The 25,078-nt window shown below is 41.9% G+C and overlaps 2 protein-coding genes across 12 annotated transcripts in view; both read left to right on the top strand.

Annotated features, from left to right (window-relative positions):
* Positions 1-1,036: 1,036 nt before the first annotated feature.
* Positions 1,037-25,078, top strand: part of bcar1 (BCAR1 scaffold protein, Cas family member) — a 96,507-nt gene continuing 72,465 nt past the window's right edge. Inside the window, exons 1-2 of one of the 3 annotated variants that reach the window (XM_046394498.1) lie at positions 1,042-1,468; positions 1,611-1,748. In XM_046394498.1, the coding sequence (XP_046250454.1) occupies positions 1,737-1,748 (12 nt within the window). In that variant the 5' untranslated portion in view covers positions 1,042-1,468; positions 1,611-1,736. Of the gene's footprint in view, positions 1,749-25,078 lie in introns of all 3 variants that reach the window. The other 2 variants (XM_046394499.1, XM_046394495.1) reach the window with 2 other exon arrangements.
* Positions 12,018-17,721, top strand: LOC124062051. 9 transcript variants are annotated; one of them, XR_006843862.1, is made up of 3 exons: positions 12,018-13,746; positions 16,911-16,979; positions 17,340-17,714. XR_006843862.1 is itself a non-coding variant. In XM_046394489.1 (3 exons), exons 1-3 carry the CDS (start codon positions 12,741-12,743, stop codon positions 17,602-17,604), a joined length of 4,320 nt encoding a protein of 1,439 aa, XP_046250445.1. In that variant the 5' UTR covers positions 12,018-12,740; the 3' UTR covers positions 17,605-17,721. The 9 variants fall into 9 exon arrangements, 7 of the variants coding, with proteins under 7 accessions (XP_046250445.1, XP_046250449.1, XP_046250444.1 ...); XM_046394489.1 differs by having other exon boundaries at positions 12,018-16,979; positions 17,340-17,403; positions 17,588-17,721; XM_046394493.1 differs by lacking the exon at positions 16,911-16,979 and having other exon boundaries at positions 17,340-17,403; positions 17,588-17,721.

Consider the following 25,078-nt stretch of genomic DNA (forward strand, 5'->3'; position numbering starts at 1 on the left):
TTACACTGCCCGAGTCCAGAAGAAGGCAAGACGTATTGCCACAGACCCCACCCACCCGGGCAATGAACTGTTTGTACCGCTTCCATCAGGAAAGCGGTACAGGAACATTAAAACCAGCACCAACAGACTCAGGGACAGCTTCTTCCCCAGAGCTGTTAAAGCAATAACCCCCCTACAGTGAAACACTCACGTCCCACCCCCATACAGGACTTCACACATACACCCTCCCCCGTCTATCTGCATACACACACAGCATACACATAGTCCGGCACTTTGTTTTTATCTACCTCATTTTGTATTTTGTATTTTATATTTTTATATTTTTTTCTTAAGTGTGCAATTTTAATTTTCTATGACTATTTATAAGTGTGTTTTTAAGCTGAGAATCTGCACAAAATTTCGTTATGCTTGCATAATGACAATAAAGACTCTTGAATCTTGAATCTCTCTCAGCTGGCATGGCCCAAAAACTTCCGCGTTGATCAAAGATCTTATATTAATTTTAAGAGCTCTCACTCCTCTGCTCGTTCACTCTACTACACGCATACACAAACGAGCACTGATGCAAGCAATCAGGAGAAAGCGGGACATCGTCGTTATTCAAGATATTTACAGCACCAATGGAGGGTGCATGACTTTTATTATATACACCTCAGAAAGAATATCGTGGTCCGGACCTCGGGGACATCAATGGTATCTGCGGCCATGATGACAGCAACTGCAGAAACAACTGCACATCGGAAGAGCGAATGTTGAGAAAATGGAATTAGCCCAACATATACTGTTATTAATAGACACAAGTCACTGTAGACGCTATTCTAGGCAAACTGACATCTCAACAATCGCTGTTGGTGTATCTAACTGACAAAAATTAATGCAAAAAGAAAAATTACAAATGTTTCCAAAGTTTTGCTAAAAGATTATCAAATTGGTAAGGAAAAATGAATAGGTTGAATGTAAAGCACACTTTCAAAGTGTTGTAATGAAGTATATGATATGTTGTAAAGTGCATGGTGGAGTAAACAGTGTAGGCTACCAAACCAGTCAAATTTCCAAATTACAGAGGCAGGGTTTGCAAACTTGCTCTTTATACGACAGCCAATATGATTTGTTGTAAACATACAAATCCACTTACATGGTCCTTTAAAGGCTTGCTATAAAAATGCCCAGGGGGTATCAAACTGACCATTTTAATAAATTGTAGAAATTTTAGCACGTCGTTGCAGTGAGACGGTCTCTTTAATTTTGGACTGGTTCACCCCGGTGAAAGGACGGCAGCAGGCAGCGATTCGGCAGAGGCGGTGCTCTCCTCTCTTTTAATTACGTTACGGACCTGTCAACACACAGTGGAAGTGGCGTGACCACCTCGATAATTTCTTTGTCGTCCACTGGCATCGAAGCTAAGACTCAGTCCGTGAAGGAATCCATGACGGAAGAGAGAAGGGGTAGACGAAGGACAAACAGTCAGGTCGGCTGGACACTGGGGCGGCCGCACAGCTGCCCCTGTTGCCGCAAAACCCGCTTTTGCTGCAGACGCATTCACTCTTACAAATACTTAAGTTAACGAAGGTCGACCACTTTTTCCAGCTGGATCTTTGTCTTTCCTATAGACGTCAGCATGAAATAACGAAGGAGGACTGACACTTAGGGAGCTGTGACGAAAATCTCGTTCTGGAAAAGTAGCATCTGAAAACGTTTTAAAGGCAGGAGCCAGGGAGAGTGTGAACATCAGCAAAATGTCTGTCCCTGTAAGTATGTCAGCCCTGAGGCACACACAAGATTTGCTGTCCGTCATTGTTTTCCAGAAGCTGTTAGAGACAATTTCTAATGCATGATAGAGCAAGGCTTGATACGTTTAACAAAAGCAGACAGCACACACCCAGTTACACACCAAGCAGGACTGTGATGATAAAATCTCATTTTTCACAACTGTTTTTAATCTGTTTGTCACTAAAGTAGATAGGCTAGCGACTGTGACTCAAGTCTGAGCATATTATATATCTGTGCTGGTTAGTTTGTCATAAGTAAGCCGAATTAGCTTTTTGAATCACTTGACTGATAGGGTTCAGTGAAACACTAGCTAGCTGCTGTATAGCTTTGCTTATTAATGAAGGGGCACTGATGTGCTAGTGTTGTGATGGCTTTTGGTTCAAGGCCGCATAATAGGTCTGTGTGAGCTATTTTTTGGCAGGCCTGACCTGTCAGCACATTCAGACATGCAATTTTACAGGACTGTGTTCTAGGGATGGGTTTATACACACTCACAAATGTTTCAGTTTAGGCTGCTGTGTTGATCTTGATCGATCTTGTGGTGTTGTTCTTTATCACATTTACGAAGAATCTGTATCACAAACTGCCTCGAGGTTCTAGTGGTGAGCTGTGTGTGTATGTGTATGTGCATGCCATTCCTTGCCAGTCTGTGTACTCAGCTACATCAGTATTGGAGTACATTATTGTCCCTCAAATAATAACTGCTTATTGCCTTTCTCTGTGTGGTTGATAACAATTCTCAATACATATTATCAACAGACGTCATAAGTCTGGTTTACCTGCTGTAACTGTGATGCTATATGCACAATCAGATGTGCACTCCATGAAACGCTGCTTTATTGTGTACTGATTCATTGCAATTACTACAGTTTATCTAATGGGATTTCACAGTGAATTCACAAGTGTCTGCCCATGTTTGTTTTAGTAGCCTGTTATTAGCTATTATCATATTACTATTGCACATACTTGTAAATTACAAGTAAGTTATCCATGTATGAAGTATGTGCTATATTTTGATATCTAGTCACCATTCTGAAACAAATTTTAAGCATTTTTTGCCCTACACTGATAAGCTGATCAAAACATTGTCCAGTATTAATAATTAACCTAATATAATTGTACCATTCATGTAGTTGGCCTACTAAGCACCAGACTAAGCAGTGATGCCAGGATTCAAGTTGAGGTTTCTGGCCCTAAGAAAACAGCAAATGTACTGAAAACTTAAATTATTTAAGCAGAACATTTTTTCACCCTGCCTTTTCATTTCTTTCATGTTCATGTCTCACTCCCTAATTCCACTTCTTCTCATGTGTCTTGGTTATGATTTAGACAGGCTGAACAGGTTGAACTTTAAAAGTCCAAATCACAGTTACTGTTCTGTAAATTCAAAAAGATATGGTTTAAAATAACCATACTGTAATGTCTGTTATCATATTTGATTGTATTCTCCTTTATTATGGAACTTCCATCAAAAACAATAGAAAACACACACAAGACAACATTTGAGTTAAAAACCTGGGTGTGGACACTAAAATGATAGCAATATTTGTTACACACACTTCATCAATCAATACCAGTAAGATAGAGTAATAGCAGTAATAGCAATAAGTAGAGTAATAGCAATAAGTGATACTGACGAACATAATGCATGTGCCCTAGCTCATCAACAGCATCAGAATCAGAATCAGAATTCCTTTATTTATCCCCGAAGGGAAATTCTTTTTCGTACAGACATTGCACTTGCAGTTTTCCCGACCAAGAAAGAAAAGCATATCATATCTCCTTATCTGTGATCTAATTCAAAGGCTAATTAATCGAAATAATGAATGAATGATGTTGAATATTTTAAAATATTTGAACGTTTCTTGAAACGCTTGTGCTAGACTGAATTGGTGGCTTTAAAAGCTGTAACGTATCATGATGTTGAATGATGCTGAATGTTTTATGTACTGTATATTGTCAAGCTGAGGCTAACCTTTGTTTGTATGTGGGAGCACTTCAGTGCACTTTCAGTTTTCAGAGTTTCAGAGGGCACTAAACAGATGTCTTTGAGAGACAGACAAAAGACAGATTTAAGGAAGAGAGAAGACAGGTAGTGTCATAGTAGGAGAGAGAGGGGGAGAAAGAAAGAGAGAGAGACAGACAACAGACAGATTGACAGAGTGAGATGTAAAAAGATAGAAATTTGCATGGTTTTGGGACTTTGGAAGGAAGCCTGAGTGCTTGGGGAAAACCCACACAGGCATAGGGAGAACATGCAAACTCGGGGGCAGCCGTGGTCTAGAGGTTGGAGAAGCGCCTTGTGATCGGAGGACGGACCCCCACTGGACGGACGGGAAAAATTCGGGTGTGGTGGAGTGATTAATGGGGAAAAAAAATGCCCCCCCCCATTATCCGGCTGATGTGCCCTTGAGCAAGGTACTTAACCCCCCAATATGCTCCCTGGGCGCTTGACGCTGCCCACTGCTCCTGTGTGTGTTTCACTGCATGTAATTTGCCGGGTGTTGCATGTGTGTTCAACTAAGGGTGGGTCAAATGCAGAAGTCAAATTCAGTATGTGTATGTAAAAATATATATACTGCCAATAAAGTTGATTCTTCTTCTTCTGTGCAGAAAGACACAGGACTCAAACCTAGAATGCTATTTTTGTGAGGTGACAGCGCTCATTTCTTTAACACTCAACAACAATGATCATCATAATAATAACAGTAAGAATAATTATGAAGAATTCTGCACATAGAAAAATATATGCCTGTAAGTATGGAAAATAATAGACGGTGTTCTCATGTGTTTTGCACATTAACCACACAGAATAGAGACATAACAAATTTGGAAGTCCATACTTCAGTTTTTTTCTTGCTTCAGTTCAAGAATAAAAGTAGCCTTTTAATTAATTAGGTTCAATAATTATTTTTATTGACAAAAATAAACATTTTACAGTGATACATTTTTCACCTATATCGCCCAGTCATCAAGTGAGAATGTGGTAAGCAGTAAAATACCTTGTGAAGCAGCTTGATTTACAGGATTACAGCAGGATCTAGCCCTGATTTGGCTACACAGTCTGCCCTGAATATAGCAGACACATTAAGGGATAGTTCCTGCAGCAGAATTGCCGCATTTCTACTGTTACATGGTATATACTGGTATCACCCACACCTAGTTTGGTTGACTCTCAGCTGTCTCAGCCTGTGTTGCTTGCTGCTCTATCACCAAAACCTTTGTGAGAATTCCCACATAATTTGTCTGAACTGAAATGAACACACTATAGCAGAGTTGAATGGCCACATGATGGCACAAACCTTGTGCCTCCTAAACAGCCGTCTGACTTATTATGGGTGCTATTGCGGCTGACTGGCGTAACTTACAAGCAGTACCCACGGCAGGCTCAACAAGAGAGAAAGCTGGTGACGCGCTTTACATTTATTTTCACCACAAAGTTTTACAAGATTGCTTCTACTGGAACGATTATATAAAGAAAAATTCTGTGAATATGATCTTAGTCAAAATAAACAAATGAATATAACTTAATGAAACAAGGTACCGTGCAATGCAGTGCAGTCGCGTGGTCAAACAATTGAGTGTACATGAGCTTGCATGCAACAAAAAATTCCCCTTCCCCTGCTGAAATACAACCACCGCACAAGCCATACAGAACCACAAAAAAGTTGAGTTTGGCTCCTACTGGTGCACTGGAGATTCACATCTATGCATGTGTGTCAAGCATGTGTGTTCCTGCTGCAGAGGGGGGAATTGTGAAACACAAATTTAGTGTACATGTATGTGTGTCTCTGTGTGAAGATGTCAGTGAAACAGAGACAGACAATGGATTATTAAGTCAGTATCTCTGACAGACATTCTAACTTTGTTACAATAAGTTATGTCTATGCTGGTAAGCAGTCTGATGTCTTTTTTGGATGGAACACAGTTCAGCAAGTTTTTTTTATTTGATTGTTTTCTCTTTGTCTCAACAAATAATGAATAGATTTACATGAAATTTGGCCTAAACATTCATCTCCCCTGGAGGATAAAATAAAATGACTTTGGTGTTTATAGGAAGAAAATATTCACTGTAGTTAGATTTCAAGGTATTTATGTATAATTATTTATATTCTTTTATACAATCTGTGGAGGACCAAAATTACATAAGTATGAATAAATAAATACATTCAAGGATTCAAGGAACTTTATTGTCATTTCACACATGTAGAAACATGAGGTGGAACGAAATTAGTTTCCCCGGTCCCAGTATAAGCCCAAAACCTTACAAAATACCTAATGCTATAAATATAAAAGAACACTATATAAAATATAAAAAGCAATCAGAATAAAGATATAGATGATCTCATAGATAATGAGAAGATATGTAAACAGTGATACAGTGGAGCAACAGTATTTACAGCAGTGCTGCGGTATTGTGCAAATAGTGGAGTAGTGCAGTGACAGTAGTGCAAATGAGATGAGTAGTGCAGAGTTCTGTGCAAATGGCTGCATTGTGTAATTTTCCATGAATGGTTGTCGGGAAGGGGGGGGGGGGGGTTGATGTGTGTGTGGGGAGGGTGTAAGGTATGGGGTAGCAGCAGGGGCTACAGAGGACCTCCAGAGTTCAACAGTCTCACAGGCAATAATACCAGAAGTATTGGAACTGTAGATTAGGATAACGAAGTATACATAAAGTTACTGTGGGGATTATGATAACAATAGTAGTAACAATAATAATGGTAGTACCTGTACAGAGTAATAAGAGACTTCTAATAAATTATGACTAAGCAGTAGTAATCACAGTAGGTTTCAAGCAGGACCGCATAAGGAGGCCCAACCACAATCCATGTGAACCTGCGAGACGAGAAAGCACAAGGACTCCAGGGAAGAAGTTGAGTCAGTAACATGCATTAATTGGACATAAATGTGTGCAGAAGGAGCAGCATAACTAGAGGCTAGCCTAGGCCAGCCCTAACTATAAGCTTTATCAAAAAGGAAAGTTTTAAGTCTACTCTTAAACGTAGTGAGGGTATCCACCTCCCAGAACGAAACCGGAAAATGGTTCAACAGTAGACGAGCTTGATAACTGAAGACTCTGGTTCCCAATCTACATTTGAAAACTCTAGGACCAACAAGTAACCCTGCATCTTGGGAATGTAAAGCTCTAGTGGGATAATAGGGTACTATCAACTCTTTAAGATATGATGGTGCCTGGCCGTTCAGGGCTTTAAATGTGAGGAGAAGAATTTTAAACTCTGTCCTGGGTTTTACATGCAGCCAATGTAGAGAAGCCAGTACAGGATAAATATGTTCTCTACTGATGGTTCTTGTGAGTAATCGTGCAGCAGCGTTCTGGATTAGCTGGAGAGTCGTTAGAGACTTTTTGAGGCAACCTGATAAAAGGGAGTTACAATTATCCAGCCTAGAAGTAATAAATGCATAGACTAACTTTTCTGCATGTTTCTGACTCAGGATGTGCCTAGTTTTTGCAATACTGTGGAGGTGAAAGAATACAGTCTTTGAAATATGTGTTTTGTGTGAGTTAAAGGATCAAAAATAACAGGACAGTACTGCAAGCTCACTAAGGTTCATGATTATACGGCAGCGGTGGTGCAGCAACGTTGAGCGTACAGAGATGTGAAGCGTGCCCTGAAAGAGAACGGCATCCGCTTTCAGACACCATTCACAAAGTGCGTGAGTTACAGAGACAAGGCTATGAGGTGAACGCAAGGTGATCCCTGAGGCCGCCACAACGGTGCTAATGCAGCAGCTGGGGAATGTGTCAACATGGCAACGCGTCAGTCGGTCTGCATACAAGCTATGCCACGAGCAGGTACCCAAATGCACAATCAGACTGTTTTTTTGGGGGGGGGGGTTAGAAGTAAAACATGTGTCTATTGCATGTTAGTAAGTGATGCAACATCATGAGCTTAAATTGATGTCACTCAATGTGAATGGTTTGGGTAGCCCAATCAAAAGGGCTAAGGTAATGGCGAAATTGAAGAAAGAAAATGTACACGTTATCTTCTTACAGGAGACCCATCTATCCCCACAGGAAAATGAGAAATTGAGGAAGTTTGGGTACAGAAATCTCTATTACAGTTCTCATACTCAAAGCCACAAGAGGGGAGTAACAATATTAATAGCAAATTCAGTAAAATTTGAAATTTATAAGGAAGGTAGATATATATAAAGGGCAAAGCTGAAAATAATATTTTAACACTTGCAAATGTTTATGCACTTCCTAACCTTCTTCAAAACCTTGTTTATTTCAGTGGAAACTGAGGGGATATGTATCTGTGGAGGAGACTTCAATGTGATACTTAACTACAATTTAGACACAACTAGCCAAAACAGAAGAAACATATTTCAAAATTTTTAAACACAGCTTTTTGTCAAGACTGTCGGCGTCGCTGACACAGAAATGAGCTGAACCCCGATGCAGAGTCAGAAAGGGGCAGGCGTGGTGGAGGTCCAAAAACAATTGTCTTTTATTCAAACAAGCAGTCGTGGATCAGCGGTTAGGGTGTCGGACCCGTAACCGGTGGATCGCTGGTTCGATTCCCCGTCCCGGTGTCCATGGCTGAGGTACCCTTGAGCAAGGTACCTAACCCCCACTGCTCCCCGGGCGCTGCACGCGGTCGCCCACTGCCCCGGGTTTGCTGTGTGTGTGTGCACGTCACTTGGGTGGGTTAAATGCAGAGAACAAATTTCGTTGGAGTGAGTTCCCTCCAATGACAAAATATGTCACTTCACTTCACTTCAAAATCAAAAACACACACTTACTGTGGCATAGGATGAACAAAAAGACCGTGGCAAAAACTCCAGGCAAAAACAAGGCATGGCAAGGCAAAACTAAACAATGGTAGGTAATGCAAGGCAAGGCAGATAGCTCCTGACATGAAGTGGGGGGAAAAAAACACAGACGCACTGACAAAGGTGACTGGGAAGACAAGGACTAAATAGACATCACAACGAGACACAGGTGACACACTCCTGTACAACATCCATTGCACGTCTGCCCGTCCTGGGTGAGGGATCCCTCCTCTGTTGCTCACCCTGAAGTTTCTTCCATTTTTTCCTGTTAAAGGTTTTTCTGGGAGTTTTTCCTTAGTCGATGTGAGGGTCGAAGGGCAGAGGATGTTGCTGATGTTATGTCAAGCCCTTTGAGACAAACTGCTTGTAAAAATGGGCTATACAAATAAAGTTGACTTGACTTGACACATCAGGAGAGAGAAAGCAATCAGGAAAACCAAAGCAAAGCTACATGAAAACAGGGCACACAGGGGAAGAGACACTTTCAAAATAAAACAGGACATGACAAAAACCTTTAACATGCCTAAATAACATCATTTTATGTAAAGACAAAATGGGAGCATGAACTTAATATCACAATTACAGAGGAAGAATGGCACCAAACCTGTCACTCCCTTCAAACTTCTACAAACTCTCTGAACACACCACTCCCACATCTTTTGGAGTTGTCTTAAAATCCAGCCATTCTGGACAACAGTTAATACAATATTAAAGTTTTGGGCTACAACGTCGGAAAGAAATGTGTCATATTGTATTTGGGAAATACAGTTATTACAGTACATAAGGAAGATCAATATTTGACCAAAATCCTGTTAACAGCAGCCAGGAAGGCCATTACAAGACACTGGCTTAGGCCTGATCCGCCAGAATACTCAGATTGATCAGAAAAAATTTTTCTAACAGAGAAAATGACATATATTCTAAGACTGTAGGAGTCTGATTTTTATAGAAAATGGAATAAGTGGTCACGTTACCTAAGCCAAAATCCAAACTAACTATTCTCATTGAGAACCTGAAGTACACAACTCCAAAAATAAATAATAGCATGTACAACATCCATTGCACGTCTGCCCGTCCTGGGTGAGGGATCCCTCCTCTGTTGCTCACCCTGAGGTTTCTCCCATTTTTTTCCTGTTAAAGGTTTTTCTGGGAGTTTTTCTTTAGTCGATGTGTGAGTCGAAGGGCATAGGATGTCGCTATGATGTTATGTAAAGCCCTTTGCTTGTAAAAATGGTCTTGTCTTTTACATACTTAGATGTAGATTTGGAATAACACCACTCCAAGGCTGTTACAATTTCGTTGTATTCCTTGTACAGTGACAATAAAGGCTTCTGATTCTGATTCTATATTATATGTATTTGCTTTACACAGCTTTGTGATCTCCTACTCCCACTTAAGGTTCATAGTTTTATAGAAGAAGAATCTTTTTTTTGAAAGTATATATATTTTTTATTTTTATAGTTTCTACATGTAAGTTTTTATACATGTAATTTTCTTTTCCTTTTTTTGTTTTGTCTTTCCTTGAAAACAATAAAGATTTAAATATTAAAAAAAATGAAAAAGAAAAAAAAACGTGGCACTGAGCAGGAGAGTGAGAGGGAGACAGCAGACAACTAGCTAGCGGAGTTTAACAAACGCTAAACGATTATCAGATTAGTGTGGAAAATCGCTAAAGTGAGTAAATAAGTGTTTGAGACGTTCAAATTAACAATGTGAAATTACTAGCTGTAGTGAAGGGTAAAACAACTTAAGCATGGTTAAATTAAGGAGCAGCACGGAGCTGGTAGTAACGCCAGTAATGCACAACAACAGGAAGTGACATAGGACGCTTATCGTAGCACTTAATTTATTTCTACATTTATTTACTTATTTCTTTATTTCTACATTTCTTCATTTATTATTTTTTGTATTTCTGTCATCTGGGTGGCCAGTGGTAACTGCAGTCTAAAGCAGGAATGATTGAAGTGGTGGATTAAAGTGGTCATCTTTTATCAACTGCTTATGCCTTAGCTGGGACACTCTGGTGCTGTTCATTAGGCAGTTGCGCAACAGATTCTGTGTTATTGAGAGCAGTTTTTTTTTTGAAAACTATTGCTAATTACAAATTACAATTACAATCATTAGCAACGGAGATGGAGAATCACACACCCAAAGAATATCTTCTGTTCTGTCTGGAAAGATTAATGGATGGTTTAGTTCAGCATAGTGCTGATATGGAGGTGGACCTTGACGTAGCTGTCCTATTAAATGATTATCATGAAATATTTGTTACGTTTCTGTTTAACTATTTAAATTTTAATTGTAGTTCTTATTCAAAAATAGTATGGTCGTGATGTGTACAAAAATCCACTTTCTCAAATCTAACTAGACTGCAACAAAAAAACTGCTGCAGACTTACAAAGATATGAAATGTTACTTAATCTGACACATTCAAATGACAACTGTAGCCTTCTGACTGTTGTGCCTTATTTTTTATGTGCTCTTTTGCCCAAATACTGACGGTCCTGATTCAGAACCTTTGACATGATAAGCTTCAATAATTGATCTGTTGGTTTTGTTGATAGGTGTTGAATGACGTTGCAGAGTGATGCTCATTGGGTTGTGGTGATGTTTGTCACTTAAACTGTTGTCTTAATGGTAAGATTATCTGAATGTATCCTACACCCCACTAAATTAATAAAGTTCAGAGGGGAAATTTGAATGACTGAATTGAAGACATCTGTTCGCTTCTGAGTCTTCATCAGACTTTATATGATGGATGTGAGGGCCCGCTCAGTGCTCAGAGCTCCTTGCAGCTTTAATTTAATGATTGTTTTCCATTAATTCAGTGGCTGTCACACTTTTTCATGTAGAGGAGAACAAAACTTGCACAAATTAAGATGATTGTCCAGTGGTCCCCTGTCTGATAAGAATGTGCTTTTAGAAGTTATATGTGTATAAAACCCATGACCAAAATACACAGATCAGCCACAACTAGAGATGCACTAATCGACTGGCCAGGGACCAGAATCAGCCAGTTTTCAGTGTGCTCAGTCTGGACTGGAGACCAGCTGGTCAGTCTCTCGTATCTCTGATTCCAAGCTGGTTCGTTGGACCGTTTCTTGACTGTTAGTAAGGAGTCCAATAACTGTAGTGTCATCAGCAAATTTGAGGATGGTGTTGTTCTTGTTAGAGGTGATACAGTCGTGTAAACTGTGACGACCCCTCCACACCTCTAGTTGTGCTGTGGTCGCTCTTTATGTTCTGTTTTGCAGGGGACATCTTTAGCTGATGAGCTGCACCTGGGCCCAGTGCAGTGCCTTTAAAAGGCCTCTGGTCTTCAGTCTGGCGCGCTCCTCCCTCCTTGGTCCACACGCGCCATGTGATTGCTGCGGTGTTGCAGGCTTTTTGGTTTATCTTTTTGTTTATTTGGGTTTTTGCATCCATACATCTACCCATCACCATGCATGCCTACACTACTGATACTGATACTGATGACGGTTGTTATGATTTGGTGTTTTGTGATATTTTGTAATAAATTTAGCTTATTTGGAGTTATCCTCGTCTCTGCTCCCGTTTTTGGTTGCAGCCTTTGAGCCGGGTTGTAACAGGTGGGGGCTCGTCCTATGTAGGTAATTTTTGTGAATGGATCGCTAATAGTGACGTCATCACACAGCTGATGCTTGTAGCAGCTGATTGTGCAGCGTGTACAGCTGAGTGTCGGGAGTAGTGTAAACGAGGGTAAGTGCTCTTAGTGTGTGTTTTTCAGTATGTCCGCTGGTTGTTTGAGGAGCAGTGGTTATAGCTCGTGGTAGTCGACTCAGAGGTTCGATGCAGGCGCCGGAAGTTACCGTTGTGCCCGTCCCTGTTAGGCTTTAGTGCGGAGTCCATTTGGAGTTCGTATGGGGGGTTGTGGTGTGAAAGTGGTTGGAGCAATAAGCTCGGGAGCACGGCCGAGACTGCAGGTGGGGTCGCCGAGTGTCGGTTGCTTTGCCGGGTCTGTGGTATTTGGTGCATAAGTACCCGCCGCAATTAGCGCCTGAAGACTAGGGGGGAGTTTAGCTAGTCTTCTGGTTAGGCAGTTAGGGGGACGGGGCCTCGGTGACGTCAAGGCTGTGTGTGTGGAGGATCGTTTGCGCTGAGCGGATTAGACGCATCAGGTGAGTGAATGTGTTAGGGGATGCGTTGTAGTTATGGCAAGTGTGGAGGAGTTTTTGAGAGCGCCGTCAGAGGAGCTGTTGGAGAGCTGCTCGCGTGAACAGTTAGTTCGTATTGCCGACTATTTTAGTTTAGAGGTTGGTGATAAACGTATGAAGGATAATATTAAAAGCATTATAAAGGCTAATCTCGTTGATCGAGGTATGCTTGGATCTAAGAAACAGGCTGTTGATCCTGAGGTGAGTCAGGTGGATATGTCTGGCTGTGGCGAGGCAAGTTTCACTTTTGAGCAGAGGAGAGAGTTGTTGCTTTTGCAGACAGAGATGGAGAAGTTGGCACTTTTAAGGAAAGAGGCAGAAATTAAAAAAATGGAGATGGAGGAGCGCAGGTTAAGTTTTCCTGCTGGAACAGCTAGTGCAGTTTCAGGCTTGGGTAGATCAACCACTTCTTTTGATGTTGTTAGTAATTTGCGTCTACTTCCTCAGTTCAATGAGCGTGATCCAGATACATTTTTCTCGCTGTTTGAAAGAGTAGCGGAGAGTAAGGAGTGGTCGGATCCAGAGTGTACATTGTTGTTGCAATGTGTGCTGACGGGTAGAGCGCAGGAGGCCTACTCTGCTTTGACAGTGGCAGAAAGTAAGGCGTATTCAACAGTTAAAGCTGCTGTGTTAAAGGCTTATGAGTTAGTTCCAGAGGCCTACCGTAGGAAGTTTAGAGCTTGGGAGAAATCCACCAGTCAGAGTCATATGGAATTTGCCAGAGATTTAGTTACCTTTTTTAACCGGTGGTGCAATTCATTAAAAATAGATAGTTATGTTGCTCTGTGTGACCTGATTGTTTTGGAACAATTTAAAAATTCTGTCCCCAGCCACATCGCTGTATACATAAGTGAGCACAAGGTGAAGACTGCCACTGAGGCTGCTGCTTTGGCTGACGAGTATGTGCTGACACACAGGGGTGACCGAGTCTCCAGGATTTCAGAGGGGGGTGGTATGCGTCGTAATCCAGGTAGATGGGAGGAGAGGCCTCCACAACGCCCCGGTAAGTTTGAACATGCCCCACGAGGTCAGATGTGTTTTGATTCTTCAAAGATATGTAACTTCTGTAGGGGAAGAGGGCACTGGAAAGCTGATTGCCCAAAAGTTAATGCTAAAAGGGGAGTTGTTGGTCAGGCAAATTCAGCTGCTTGTGCAGTTTCTGTGGAACCTGTTTTTGCTTCACAGGCCAACCAGATGGATGTTGGAGAACCCAGTAATTTGGAAAAAACTGACTTTTCTGCCTTTGTGTCTGATGGCTGGGTCTCTCTGGGTAAAGGTAATGTCAGGGTCCCTGTTAAAATTTTGAGGGACACTGCAGCATGTGATTCATACATTTTGGACTCAGTGCTGCCATTTTCTGATAATTCCAATACTGGAGACTTTGTTTTAATGCGGGGGATGGGGATGAATGTTGTTCCTGTTCCTTTGCATTCTGTGGTTCTTAACTGTGGTTTGGTCCAGGGTGAGGTTGCTCTTGGTGTTCGACCTGCACTGCCTATTGAAGGAGTGGATGTTATCCTTGGTAACGGCCTGGCGGGTAGTCGAGTGTGGCCTGATAGGCCACCTCCTCCAATCGTGTCTTCGACACCTACTGTGTCTGTTGACCAGGATGAGAATGCTCAGTGTTTTCCGGAAGTGTTTGCAGCTTGTGCCGTGACACGAACTGGGAGTCGTGCCAAAGAAGAATTTAAGTTGAATGACGGAGAGGTGAGTGAGGCGGATATGGTTGTTGTCCCTGACTCACTGTTGTCTGTATCTCGCAGTGATCTGGTGGTGGAGCAGAGAGCTGATCCCTCCCTCAGACCATTGTTTGAGTTGGTCCTTGCCACTGAGGATGTGAACAGTGTTGCTGGTGGTTACCTGTTGCAGGGTGAACTATTGGTGAGGAAATGGTTGCCACATGGGGAAGACTTTGTAGGTAAGCCAGTGTTTCAGACTGTGGTGCCTGCAAAATTTCGTGACGACATTCTTAAGACGGCGCATAATCAATTGGGACATTTAGGGGTGCGTAAAACTTACAATTACATCTTGCACTACTTTTTTTGGCCTCGTTTGAAGAAAGATGTGTCTCGTTACATAAGATTGTGTCACACATGTCAAATGACAGGGAAGCCTAATCAAAACATTAAATCTGCTCCATTGTGCCCCATTCCTGCCATTGGGCAACCTTTTGAGCACTTGATCATTGATTGCGTAGGACCTTTACCTCGTTCCAAAGCAGGAAGTAATTATTTGCTCACTGTAATGTGCCAAAGTACGCGATACCCGGCTGCATATCCATTACGTTCCATTACAACAAAATCAATAGTCAAAGCTCTGACGCAGTTTATTTCTATTTTTGGGATTCCAAAGGTGATCCAGAGTGATCAAGGATCAAACTTTTCATCCAAACTTTTTGCTCAGGTGTTGAAGCAATTAAAAATCCAACATAATTGGGCGTCTGCCTATCATCCACAGAGTCAGGGAGCTTTAGAGAGGTTTCACCAAACTCTGAAGTCATTGTTGCGGAGTTTTTGTGTTGAGTTAAACCAAGATTGGGAGGAAGGGTTGCCATGGTTGCTACTAGCTGCTAGGGAAGTATCACAGGAAAGTACGGGCTTTAGCCCCAATGAGCTTGTTTTTGGTCACACAGTGCGTGGGCCACTTACATTGGCTCATGATGGCGTTGCATTGTCTGAGCCACCGAGTAATCTTATAGATTATGTAAATGGTTTCCGTCATCGTTTATATTCTGCTGGGGAGATGGCTAAGGAGAAGTTGTTGAACGCCCAAAAGAAAATGAAGCGGCTATATGATCGAAAAACTGAACAGCGTGAGTTTAGTCCAGGGGATCAGGTCCTGGCTTTGTTACCAGTGGTTCATTCTCCCTTCCAGGCTAGATTTACTGGTCCCTTTACTGTGTTGCGTCAGGTGTCTGAACAAAATTATCTGTTGTCTACACCAAAGAGCAGGAAATCCACCAGACTCTGTCATGTTAATTTGTTAAAGCCTTACTATTTTTCAGAGAACAAGTCTCCCTCCTCGATAGCAGCAGTGAGGAGCCAGTTTCCCACTGACGGTGATGACGGAGTGTTGGTGCCAGATGAAAGTTTGCTGCATGGCAAACTGAAAAATTCTGAGACACTAGGCAAACTTGAATCCCTACTGAGTCATCTATCTGGAGAGAGATGTGCTGAGTTGTGTGCTTTAATTCATAGCTATTCCTGTTTATTTGGGGATACGCCTACTCATTCACATGTTATAGAGCATGATATAGATGTTGGCGATGCACAGCCCATTCGCCAGCGTTTTTATCGCGTATCTGAAGAGAAGCACAAACTAATGGAAGCAGAAATTAAATACATGCTTGAAAATGGCATTGCCCAGCATTCATCCTCAAGTTGGGCTTCACCTTGCTTACTTGTTGAAAAGTCTGACAAGAGTCCTAGGTTTTGTACAGATTTTCGGAAAGTAAATGCAGTTACCAAACCAGATGCATATCCCTTGCCACGGGTAGAGGACTGTATTGACCAGGTTGGATCTGCGCAATTTGTCAGTAAATTTGATCTGTTGAAGGGCTATTGGCAAGTCCCCCTATCTGAAAGAGCGAAAGAAATTTCTGCATTTATTACTCCATCTGGTTTGTTTTCTTATACAGTTATGAGTTTTGGTCTTCGAAATGCTCCTGCGACATTCCAGCGCCTTATGAATATAGTGCTTTCAGGTTTGGAAGGATGTGCTGTGTATCTTGATGATGTTGTGATTTATAGCAACACCTGGGAGGAACACCTGGCCCGTATTAAGGAGTTATTTGACCGTCTGAGGGAGGCACGACTCACAGTGAACCTGGCTAAGTGTGAGTTTGCCAAGGCTACAGTCACCTACCTTGGCAAAGTTGTAGGGCAGGGAAAGGTGTGTGCAGTTCAAGCTAAAGTCAGGGCAATTGAGGACTTTCCAGTGCCCACCACTAAGAAAGAGCTACAACGTTTCCTTGGTTTAGTTGGGTACTATCGCAATTTTTGCAGAAATTTCTCAACTGTGATAGCTCCCCTGACTGATTTGTTAAAGGGTAAAGTCCGTTTCATCTGGTCTGAATCTTGTCAACTGGCTTTTGATAATGTAAAGGCTATTCTGTGCTCGCCTCCTGTTCTTGCAGCCCCTCGCATGGGACTACCTTTTACTTTACAGGTGGATGCCAGTGATGTGGGGGCTGGCGCAGTGTTGTTGCAGGCTGGGGATGATGGAATGGATCGTCCCGTGAGTTTTTATTCCAAAAAGTTCAATGCCTATCAGTTAAACTATTCTGTGATTGAGAAAGAGACTCTCGCTCTCATTTGGGCTTTGCAGCACTTTGATGTTTATGTTGGCTCCAGTATTCCTTTGACTGTTTACACGGATCATAACCCTATCACATTTCTGAATTCAGTACGCTGCCCAAATCGCAGGTTGATGCGGTGGATGTTGTACTTGCAAGCCTACTGCCTGGATATCTGTCACATCAGAGGCTCAGAGAATATTGTGGCTGATGCTTTGTCCAGAGCACCCCTTCCTTAGAGTGTTTGACTGTTTATCTCTTCGCTCTACTGTGTCTTGTTCTGTTCCTCTTGACTGCTTCAGGCGCCGGAGCTGCTGAGGGATCTGGACATGGCTAGTTGTTTGACTGGAGAACAACTTACCAGTGGTATGAAGTACTTCAGATATTCATGAAAGCAAATTATGAATGTAAAATTTGTAATTTTCTTTAGTTGATTTACATATAGAGCTGTAGGTGTTCCTACTGGAACCCCTTTCTTATGGGGGAGGGTGTGACGACCCTTCCACACCTCTAGTTGTGCTGTGGTCGCTCTTTATGTTCTGTTTTGCAGGGGACATCTTTAGCTGATGAGCTGCACCTGGGCCCAGTGCAGTGCCTTTAAAAGGCCTCTGGTCTTCAGTCTGGCGCGCTCCTCCCTCCTTGGTCCACACGCGCCATGTGATTGCTGCGGTGTTGCAGGCTTTTTGGTTTATCTTTTTGTTTATTTGGGTTTTTGCATCCATACATCTACCCATCACCATGCATGCCTACACTACTGATACTGATACTGATGACGGTTGTTATGATTTGGTGTTTTGTGATATTTTGTAATAAATTTAGCTTATTTGGAGTTATCCTCGTCTCTGCTCCCGTTTTTGGTTGCAGCCTTTGAGCCGGGTTGTAACAAAACAGTATGTAGAGAGGACGCATACCAGTGTTCATCAAGATGCCGCTGGATGTTATGTTTCAAATTCTGACAGACTGCGAGGAGGACTGAGGAAGTTCAGCAGCCAATCACAGACTGTGGGATTGAGTCTGAAGTTTTATTTGTGAAAATGTAGGGGCTGACTGTATTAAAAGCAAAGCTGTAGTCTGTGAAGCATCCTGATGTAGGCGTCTTTGTTTTCCAGATGGGAGGGGGCTTAAAGAGCTGCAGAGATGGTGTCTGAGGTAGATCTGTTGGGGCCAGCGTCTCTGGTATACTATTCTAAATTTGGGTCAGAACTAGGGCTGGGTATCAATAAAAAATTTCGATACCAGTCCCAATACAGATACCTTCACTTTGATACTGGTTCCTGAACGATACTTTTTTCGATATCAATTTTATAATATCAATTCTAACGAAAAGAAAATTACATTACACATTGCAGTACAAATCTTGAGTTTTATTTTTCAGCTTTGGTATTTTCCACTCCAAGCAGTTTTCTTACAGAAAAAATAAACAATGAATAATTTCCAACGCAAAAGCACAGTTGCAAACAAGTAACAGGTCAATGTCTAATAATCCCACACACCGCGCCATCCTCGATACTCTCAGATGAAGCGGAGTCCAGTGGTGGAGATTTTGAATCAGGCCGCTTGGGCTTTGTGACGTCCACAGGCGGACTTGAATACTGAGAGCAGGAAGGCTGCAGTCCGCTCTTCTTGCAGTCAAACATGGAGCAACTTTCTGCTCTGAAATTGATTCCGTGCACGGTCAGGTGCTTCATCAAATTAGTCGTGTTGCTGGCCTTAGCAAAGATGACTTAAATCGGTTCGACGACACACACACAACTACAGTTTTCAACACAGATACACATGAACCCTGTCTGCATGCCGCAATCACATGTAATGTTACAGCCAGTCGCCGGCAGCATAATCAGGTCTTGGTCACCGGTGCCATAAAAGTACCAAAGTTCAGTACCCAGCCCTAGTCAGAACCACTCGCTCATAACACTCCATTATGATTAAAGTGAGTGCAACCGACCTGAGGTCAGATGAAGCTTTTCACTTTTTTTATCAGTGCATCAGAACAGACACTGTTTAAGGCCATCTGTTACTTTTGAAGCCAATAGTGATATTTATTTTATTTTAAAGAATCTGATAATGACATATCAGCAGATTGTAACCAAGATATACTGAGCACACACTGAGCAAGACTTTTGACTGTGTAAAGAAATTAACTTGTCAGTGCTCTCTCATGGACAGACTATCCTGATGCTGCCTCCAAATGATCTCAAACTGTATTTAGCATTTCAGTACTGCAGTTTCCGACTCTGGCCCTATCTGTAAACAGTGTCCATGTTTTTGCACCAGTCAAGTCTGTGATCCAAGTACACCCTCAGGTATTTGTGATTTTCTACCACCTCCGCAGTGGCCTCTTTGATGTTGATAGGAGTCACTGGATCCTTAGTCCTCCTCAGGTCCACCACCAGTTCTTTGGTCTTTGCCACATGGAGCGGGAAAAACAAAGTTGTCCACTACATTCCTGTACTCTCTCTCGACCGCCCCCCAGGAATACACCCAACCACTGCAGAGTTATCAGAAAATTTCTGAAGATTGCAGGTCTCTGTGCAGTGCTTGAAGTCTGTGATGTAAATGGTGAAGAGGAAAGGAGTTCACCTGGTTTACCTGGTTGTCTCCCGCAAGCACGTAAAAAGCCTCCGGGTGCTAGTTCTGGAGTGAGCTGATGTTGTGTAGCCCCCGTAGCCCTTCGCTAGCATTAGCGCCCAGCGCGATGTAAACAGTCATAACAGACACTGCTGTAAACTCCTGAGGCAGATAGTGTGGCCGGTATTTCACAGTCATATACTCTATCGCCTCGGAGCAGTGGCTGTTAACCTTAATAAAATTTGTTCAGCCACCTTTATTAACGCAGACGCATAGTTCACCCCCACGGGCTTTCCCTGACAGCTGGTTACGGTCCGCTCAGAAGAGAAGCCGGCCGTCGATCTGGAAGGCTGGGTCCGGCATGTTCTCGTTCAGCCGTGTTTCCGTCAGATAAAGCACTGCACAGTTCCTCATCTTACGTGAAACCTCCAGCGTCAGTTGAAGTAGGTCCATCTTGTTGTCCAAAGAATGAACATTGGACAGGAACAGGGACGGGATCAGTGGTCTCCCGACGTTAGCCTTTAGTTTAGCTAAGAGACCGCCCCGTTTGCCCCTCTTCTGCTTCCACGCACACTGCTTCCTTTTGCCCTCTGTCCGGTGTGCCCTGCTATGCCAGTCCGGTGTTCTCAGGAGCTGCAGTCTGCCCAGCGAAGCTCTGAGCTGGAGTGAGGCCATTGTCGATATTATTGTTGTCGAACCGTCCCTTATTTTAAAAAGTTGGGCTCGACTGTAACTTATACGCTTGTTCACACAAATGAGACCAAAAGTACCAAAAAGGGGGCTTAAACCCGGGAGTGCGAGAAGCTGCTGCACTGCTGCGCGCCGCCATCTTGCTAAATCTGTACTTGGCCTCTTTGTAGCTGTCTCTATCCCCACTCCTGAATGCAGCCTCCTTCTCTAACCTTAGCTGCTCAGCTGAGTTTAGCTGTGAACCAGGATTTGTCATTGTTATATCTTACCCTGGTGCGTGTTGGCACCATGCTGTCTTCACAGTACTGAATATATGAGGTTACAGTATCTGTATACTCATCAAGACTATCCGTATCCCTAAACACATCCGAGTCCATTGAATCCAAACAGAAACGAAGCTCTTCCACAGCCTGGCTGGTCCAATTTTTAGATGTACTCACCACAAGTTTGGCGAGCTTCAGCCTCTGTTTGTATGTGGGAATCAGATGACCAAGAGCAGCGCGGGGCACTGCACAATATGCTCTGCTTATTGTGGTGTAACAGTGATCCAGTGTGTTCTGCTCTCTGGTCGGGTATTTGATTAGCTGATTATATTTGGGTAGATCTTGGCTCAGATTTCCTTTGTTAAAGTCGCCAAGGACAATAACTAAGGAGCCCGGATATGTTTGCTCCACACACAGTACCTGATCCACAAGTACGTGCTGAGCCTTGTGCACGTCCGTGCTCAGCAGGATGTAAACAGCAGCCAGAATGAATGAAGCAAACTCACGTGGAGAGTAAAAAGGCTTACAGTGTATGAATAAGTACTTCAGAGCAGGAGAACAGTGCTGGGAAATCACAGTCACATCGGAACACTGGCCACTGTTAATGTAGAAACAGACACCACCACCTAGTTTTGCAGGAAAGGTCCTTGTGAGGATCCGCTAGGAGAAGTTGGAATTCCTCCAGCTGTGGCACGCAGTCCGGTATCTGTCCACAAAGCCACGTCTCTGTGAAGCACAAATCACCAGATGAAGACAAGTCCCTATTATTTCTCATCAGCAGTGTCAACTCATCTATTTTGTTGTAGAGTGAGAGTGCGTTAGAGAGAAAGATCCCAGGTAACTGTGTGCATGTTCCGCATCTGTGGAGGCGCACAAGTGCACCAGTTCACTTTCCTCTACGTCAGCGCCTCACTTTTTTGACTAAAGTAAGGAGTAAATCCACAGCAGATGCTAAAAAAACTGGAGATAAGTCAACGGGTGTGGAATATCTGATGCTCATGATCTCTTCTCTGGTGTAAGAGCATGCAGACACACAATATTTACACAAAAACAGACAAAACAGAGCACACCAAAACACCAGGGCATCCGTCCTCGGCACCATCCTGGATTAATAGTTAGCATGAGACACTTCATTAGCACAGGAGTGTAGTTACTGAGATGTTGTACTGTAGTAAATGCAGATGATCACGTCCTTAAATTTTGCCACAGTCATATAAAAGGATTTTGTGGGTATGGTGGTATGGGGTGTGGAACAAGGTCAAGAGTGTGATTAAAATAATATATTTATATATTGTATAAAAGATAAATGCACTGTTTTCCAGGTTGGGTCTGAAAGGCTGGGAATAAGGCTCTCAAATGAATTATGATTGAGTTTAAGCTTTCAGTAGCAGATTTCAGTTCAATAAAACAAATCTATTTCATGATCTGAAATTAAGTAATTTACTAATACAGCTTTATATGACAGAGATTTAATGTTTAAAATTCCACATTTAATTCTCCTATTTGTATGAAGTGTGATTTTGTTGGTGTTAATCTTAATTAGGTTTTATGTAGAACTTTTTGTATTTGGTGTTATTAATTTAGGTGGTCAGAGTACAGACACAGATAATTATTGTCATGGAACTGCAGAGGTGTATCGGACAACGACTCTGCCTCCTGGTCTCAGAAACACCAGTGTTTATAAATTACTGTGTCCTCATGACAGGCAGAATGGAAAAAAAACATTAGGCAAACACCTGGCACAGGAGGCAGAGCTGAAATGAATAGACTGGCCACAATGACACCAGTTCCTGACCCAGCTATCTGAGTCAGCACTGAAAAGGTATATCCCTACTCTGAAATACATCTTGATCATTACTCCTACCAATAAAACAAGTAAGTGCAATAAATAGTGGAATGTTACTTTATTAGCCTTTAAAATTATCTTACATTATGCTGTGAAATAGGGTTGGCTGATTTGATAATGATTTTATATCAGATGACCTTCACTTGTGCTAGTTTATTGTTATTGTCAATGAGCAGCGCTGTTTCATTATTAATTTCTTTTTAATAAACAGTTGTTTTTTTATAAAAGATATGATACCATGATTTAGATCCATATTGTGGAATAAAGTGACATATACTATGCAAGATCATTTAATCCATATATACACAACTCAAGAAACAAGCTTCAATAAAACTCAGTCTTTAATTTGTGGGCAAAGGTTCAGTACACAGGTAGGCAAGCATTGAAGGCAAACAAGTCCAAAGGGTGAGGCGCAGGCAATGTCAATGAAGCAAGCTAAAGTCACTCAAACAACTGACATAGAGATCCCTAACAAACTGGTACAGGAATAACACAGAGCAGGGCTTATACACTAGAGAACAAGACAGGTGAAATTAATGAGGGCGGAGCAAACAACCAATACACTATGAGACTGAGCCCATCAGGTATAGTACAAACAGAACAGCATGAACCCATTTTTTGGACTATATCCAGTGCTCTTGATGACTGGTATTACATTCTGTATCTGGCTAGTATCCAGAGTTCCACAGCACATTTATTGTTTTTAACTTGATTGCAGTTAGTTGTGTTGCAGTGAGTGATTTTGATTTGATGTTTAGAATATGTTAAGGTTGGATGGGGGGTGCAGAACAATACAGAGCTTGTATTGCTCTGTCTCAATATTCAGTAGCCTGCACAGACGGAAATATGTTACTAGGCACCCACAAAGCATTGCTAACAAAGAGTTAAAGACCTGCCTGTCTTTTGCAGTGTGGTTCATTGAAACTCTCTTTCATCTGCTTTATTTGCTATTATGCTTACTAATAAAACCCAACCCCTTGCTATTTTTACAGCATTATATCCTCTCTCTGTTCTTTTAAGTACAAATGCAACTCCCATGAGACATATTTTATTTGTTGGAGATGTGAAAGAACTGGAATAAATAAAAATCTAACTATAAGGAAATAACAGTATGAATGACTTCCTTGACATTACAAACTCAGGCAAGCATTTACCTTGAAACAGCATTAAATATCTCCAAATTTTCACAGTTAATATTGCATATTGCACATAGGACAATTCAACCTAGAGCCCCATGTTCCGAAATGGCTGAAGAGTTGTCCTTTACTCCCGTTTTTTGCATGTCTGTTTTGTCACAATTCATCATGAGGTAAATCTCAGTGGTGTGGGTACAGTTATTATAACTATATATATATATTATATACTATAATACTATATAGTCATAATTATAACTTTAATTTAGCGGTGCAAAATAGTGTGTTAATATGTTACTAAAGCACTCAGTTACTGGACTTTCTGGAAAATGCTGAGAAATGCCTTATTGTGTAAACGTGAATTGAATGTAAATTTGAATGGGAAACGGTGTAGTGGCATCAGTAGCTGTTGTATCTACAACCAGATAAGGCCATTTCCTTGTCAAGGTACTGCTATCTGCAATCCCACTCAGAAGCAGTCAGTGTGCACTGATCACAACACACAGGAAACTGCATTCCTTTGGTCAGACAGGGAAGTGGGACATAAGCCAGTCTGTATTATGTGTGTATGAAGAAAAAGAAGTGAAGAGAATGGAATGAGACAGACTATATACAGTAGCATACTGGCTCTAAAAAAATTGCAACAGACAACCTAGCCGTGATAAGGCACACGCAAAGCATAAAACAGTGCTAACCAATGCAGACTTATTATTTTTTATACATACAAACTCAGTGTATTTAAAGCTACCACCATGGTGTACACTTAAAGCTCTATTATCAGTTTGTTACAAGGCATGCTAACAGTAAAAGTAGCTTCAGTATTGTTCTTGTGGTCTTGAAATGAAATATAATTATAATACAGAAGACAGTCTTTAGTCTTTATTTACAGTTAACTCAGAAGATAGGACTCCTAGCTGGTCCAAACATTTCTTCAAACAATCCAGGAGGAGGTAAAGAGATTTCAGGGGGGTTGTGTGTTGGTATGGCAGGTGAGAATGGTGTGGTTGACGGAAACCAGAGTCCAGGGGTTTGGGTGAAATCCAGACAACTTTTGATCCAGGAGTGAATCTATTCAGTTTTCAATTCAATTCAGTTTATTTATATAGCGCCAATTCACAACAAAAGTTATCTCATGACACTTTCCAATTTGAGCAGGTCTAGACCAAACTCTTTAATTAAATTGTAAATAAACAAGAACAATCTAGAAAGTAGGAGGTAGAGATAACCCACGGAAGCAGAGATGGGCAAGGCAGACTGAATCAAAGCTTAACCTGGAGCACAAGAGAAGGGAAATAGCAGTTGTTTCAAAAAGGGAAGCAAGAACAAAAAGAGTTGACTGGCCTTAAGCATATAGCAGTAGGATTACTGGATTACTGTATGATGTGACAAAGTGTAGATGAATGAGCCGGTCTTTTATACAGCGTGCTTGGTGTGGCGTTAATTGCTGGCAGGTGTGCAGGTGAGTTGAAGTTGAAGTAGGTCAACTCCACCCAGTTCTCCTCCAAGACACACACACACATCTCACAGACACACACATACGC

Source organism: Scatophagus argus, chromosome 7, assembly GCF_020382885.2.
Source record: "Scatophagus argus isolate fScaArg1 chromosome 7, fScaArg1.pri, whole genome shotgun sequence".
NCBI lineage: Eukaryota > Metazoa > Chordata > Actinopteri > Scatophagidae > Scatophagus > Scatophagus argus.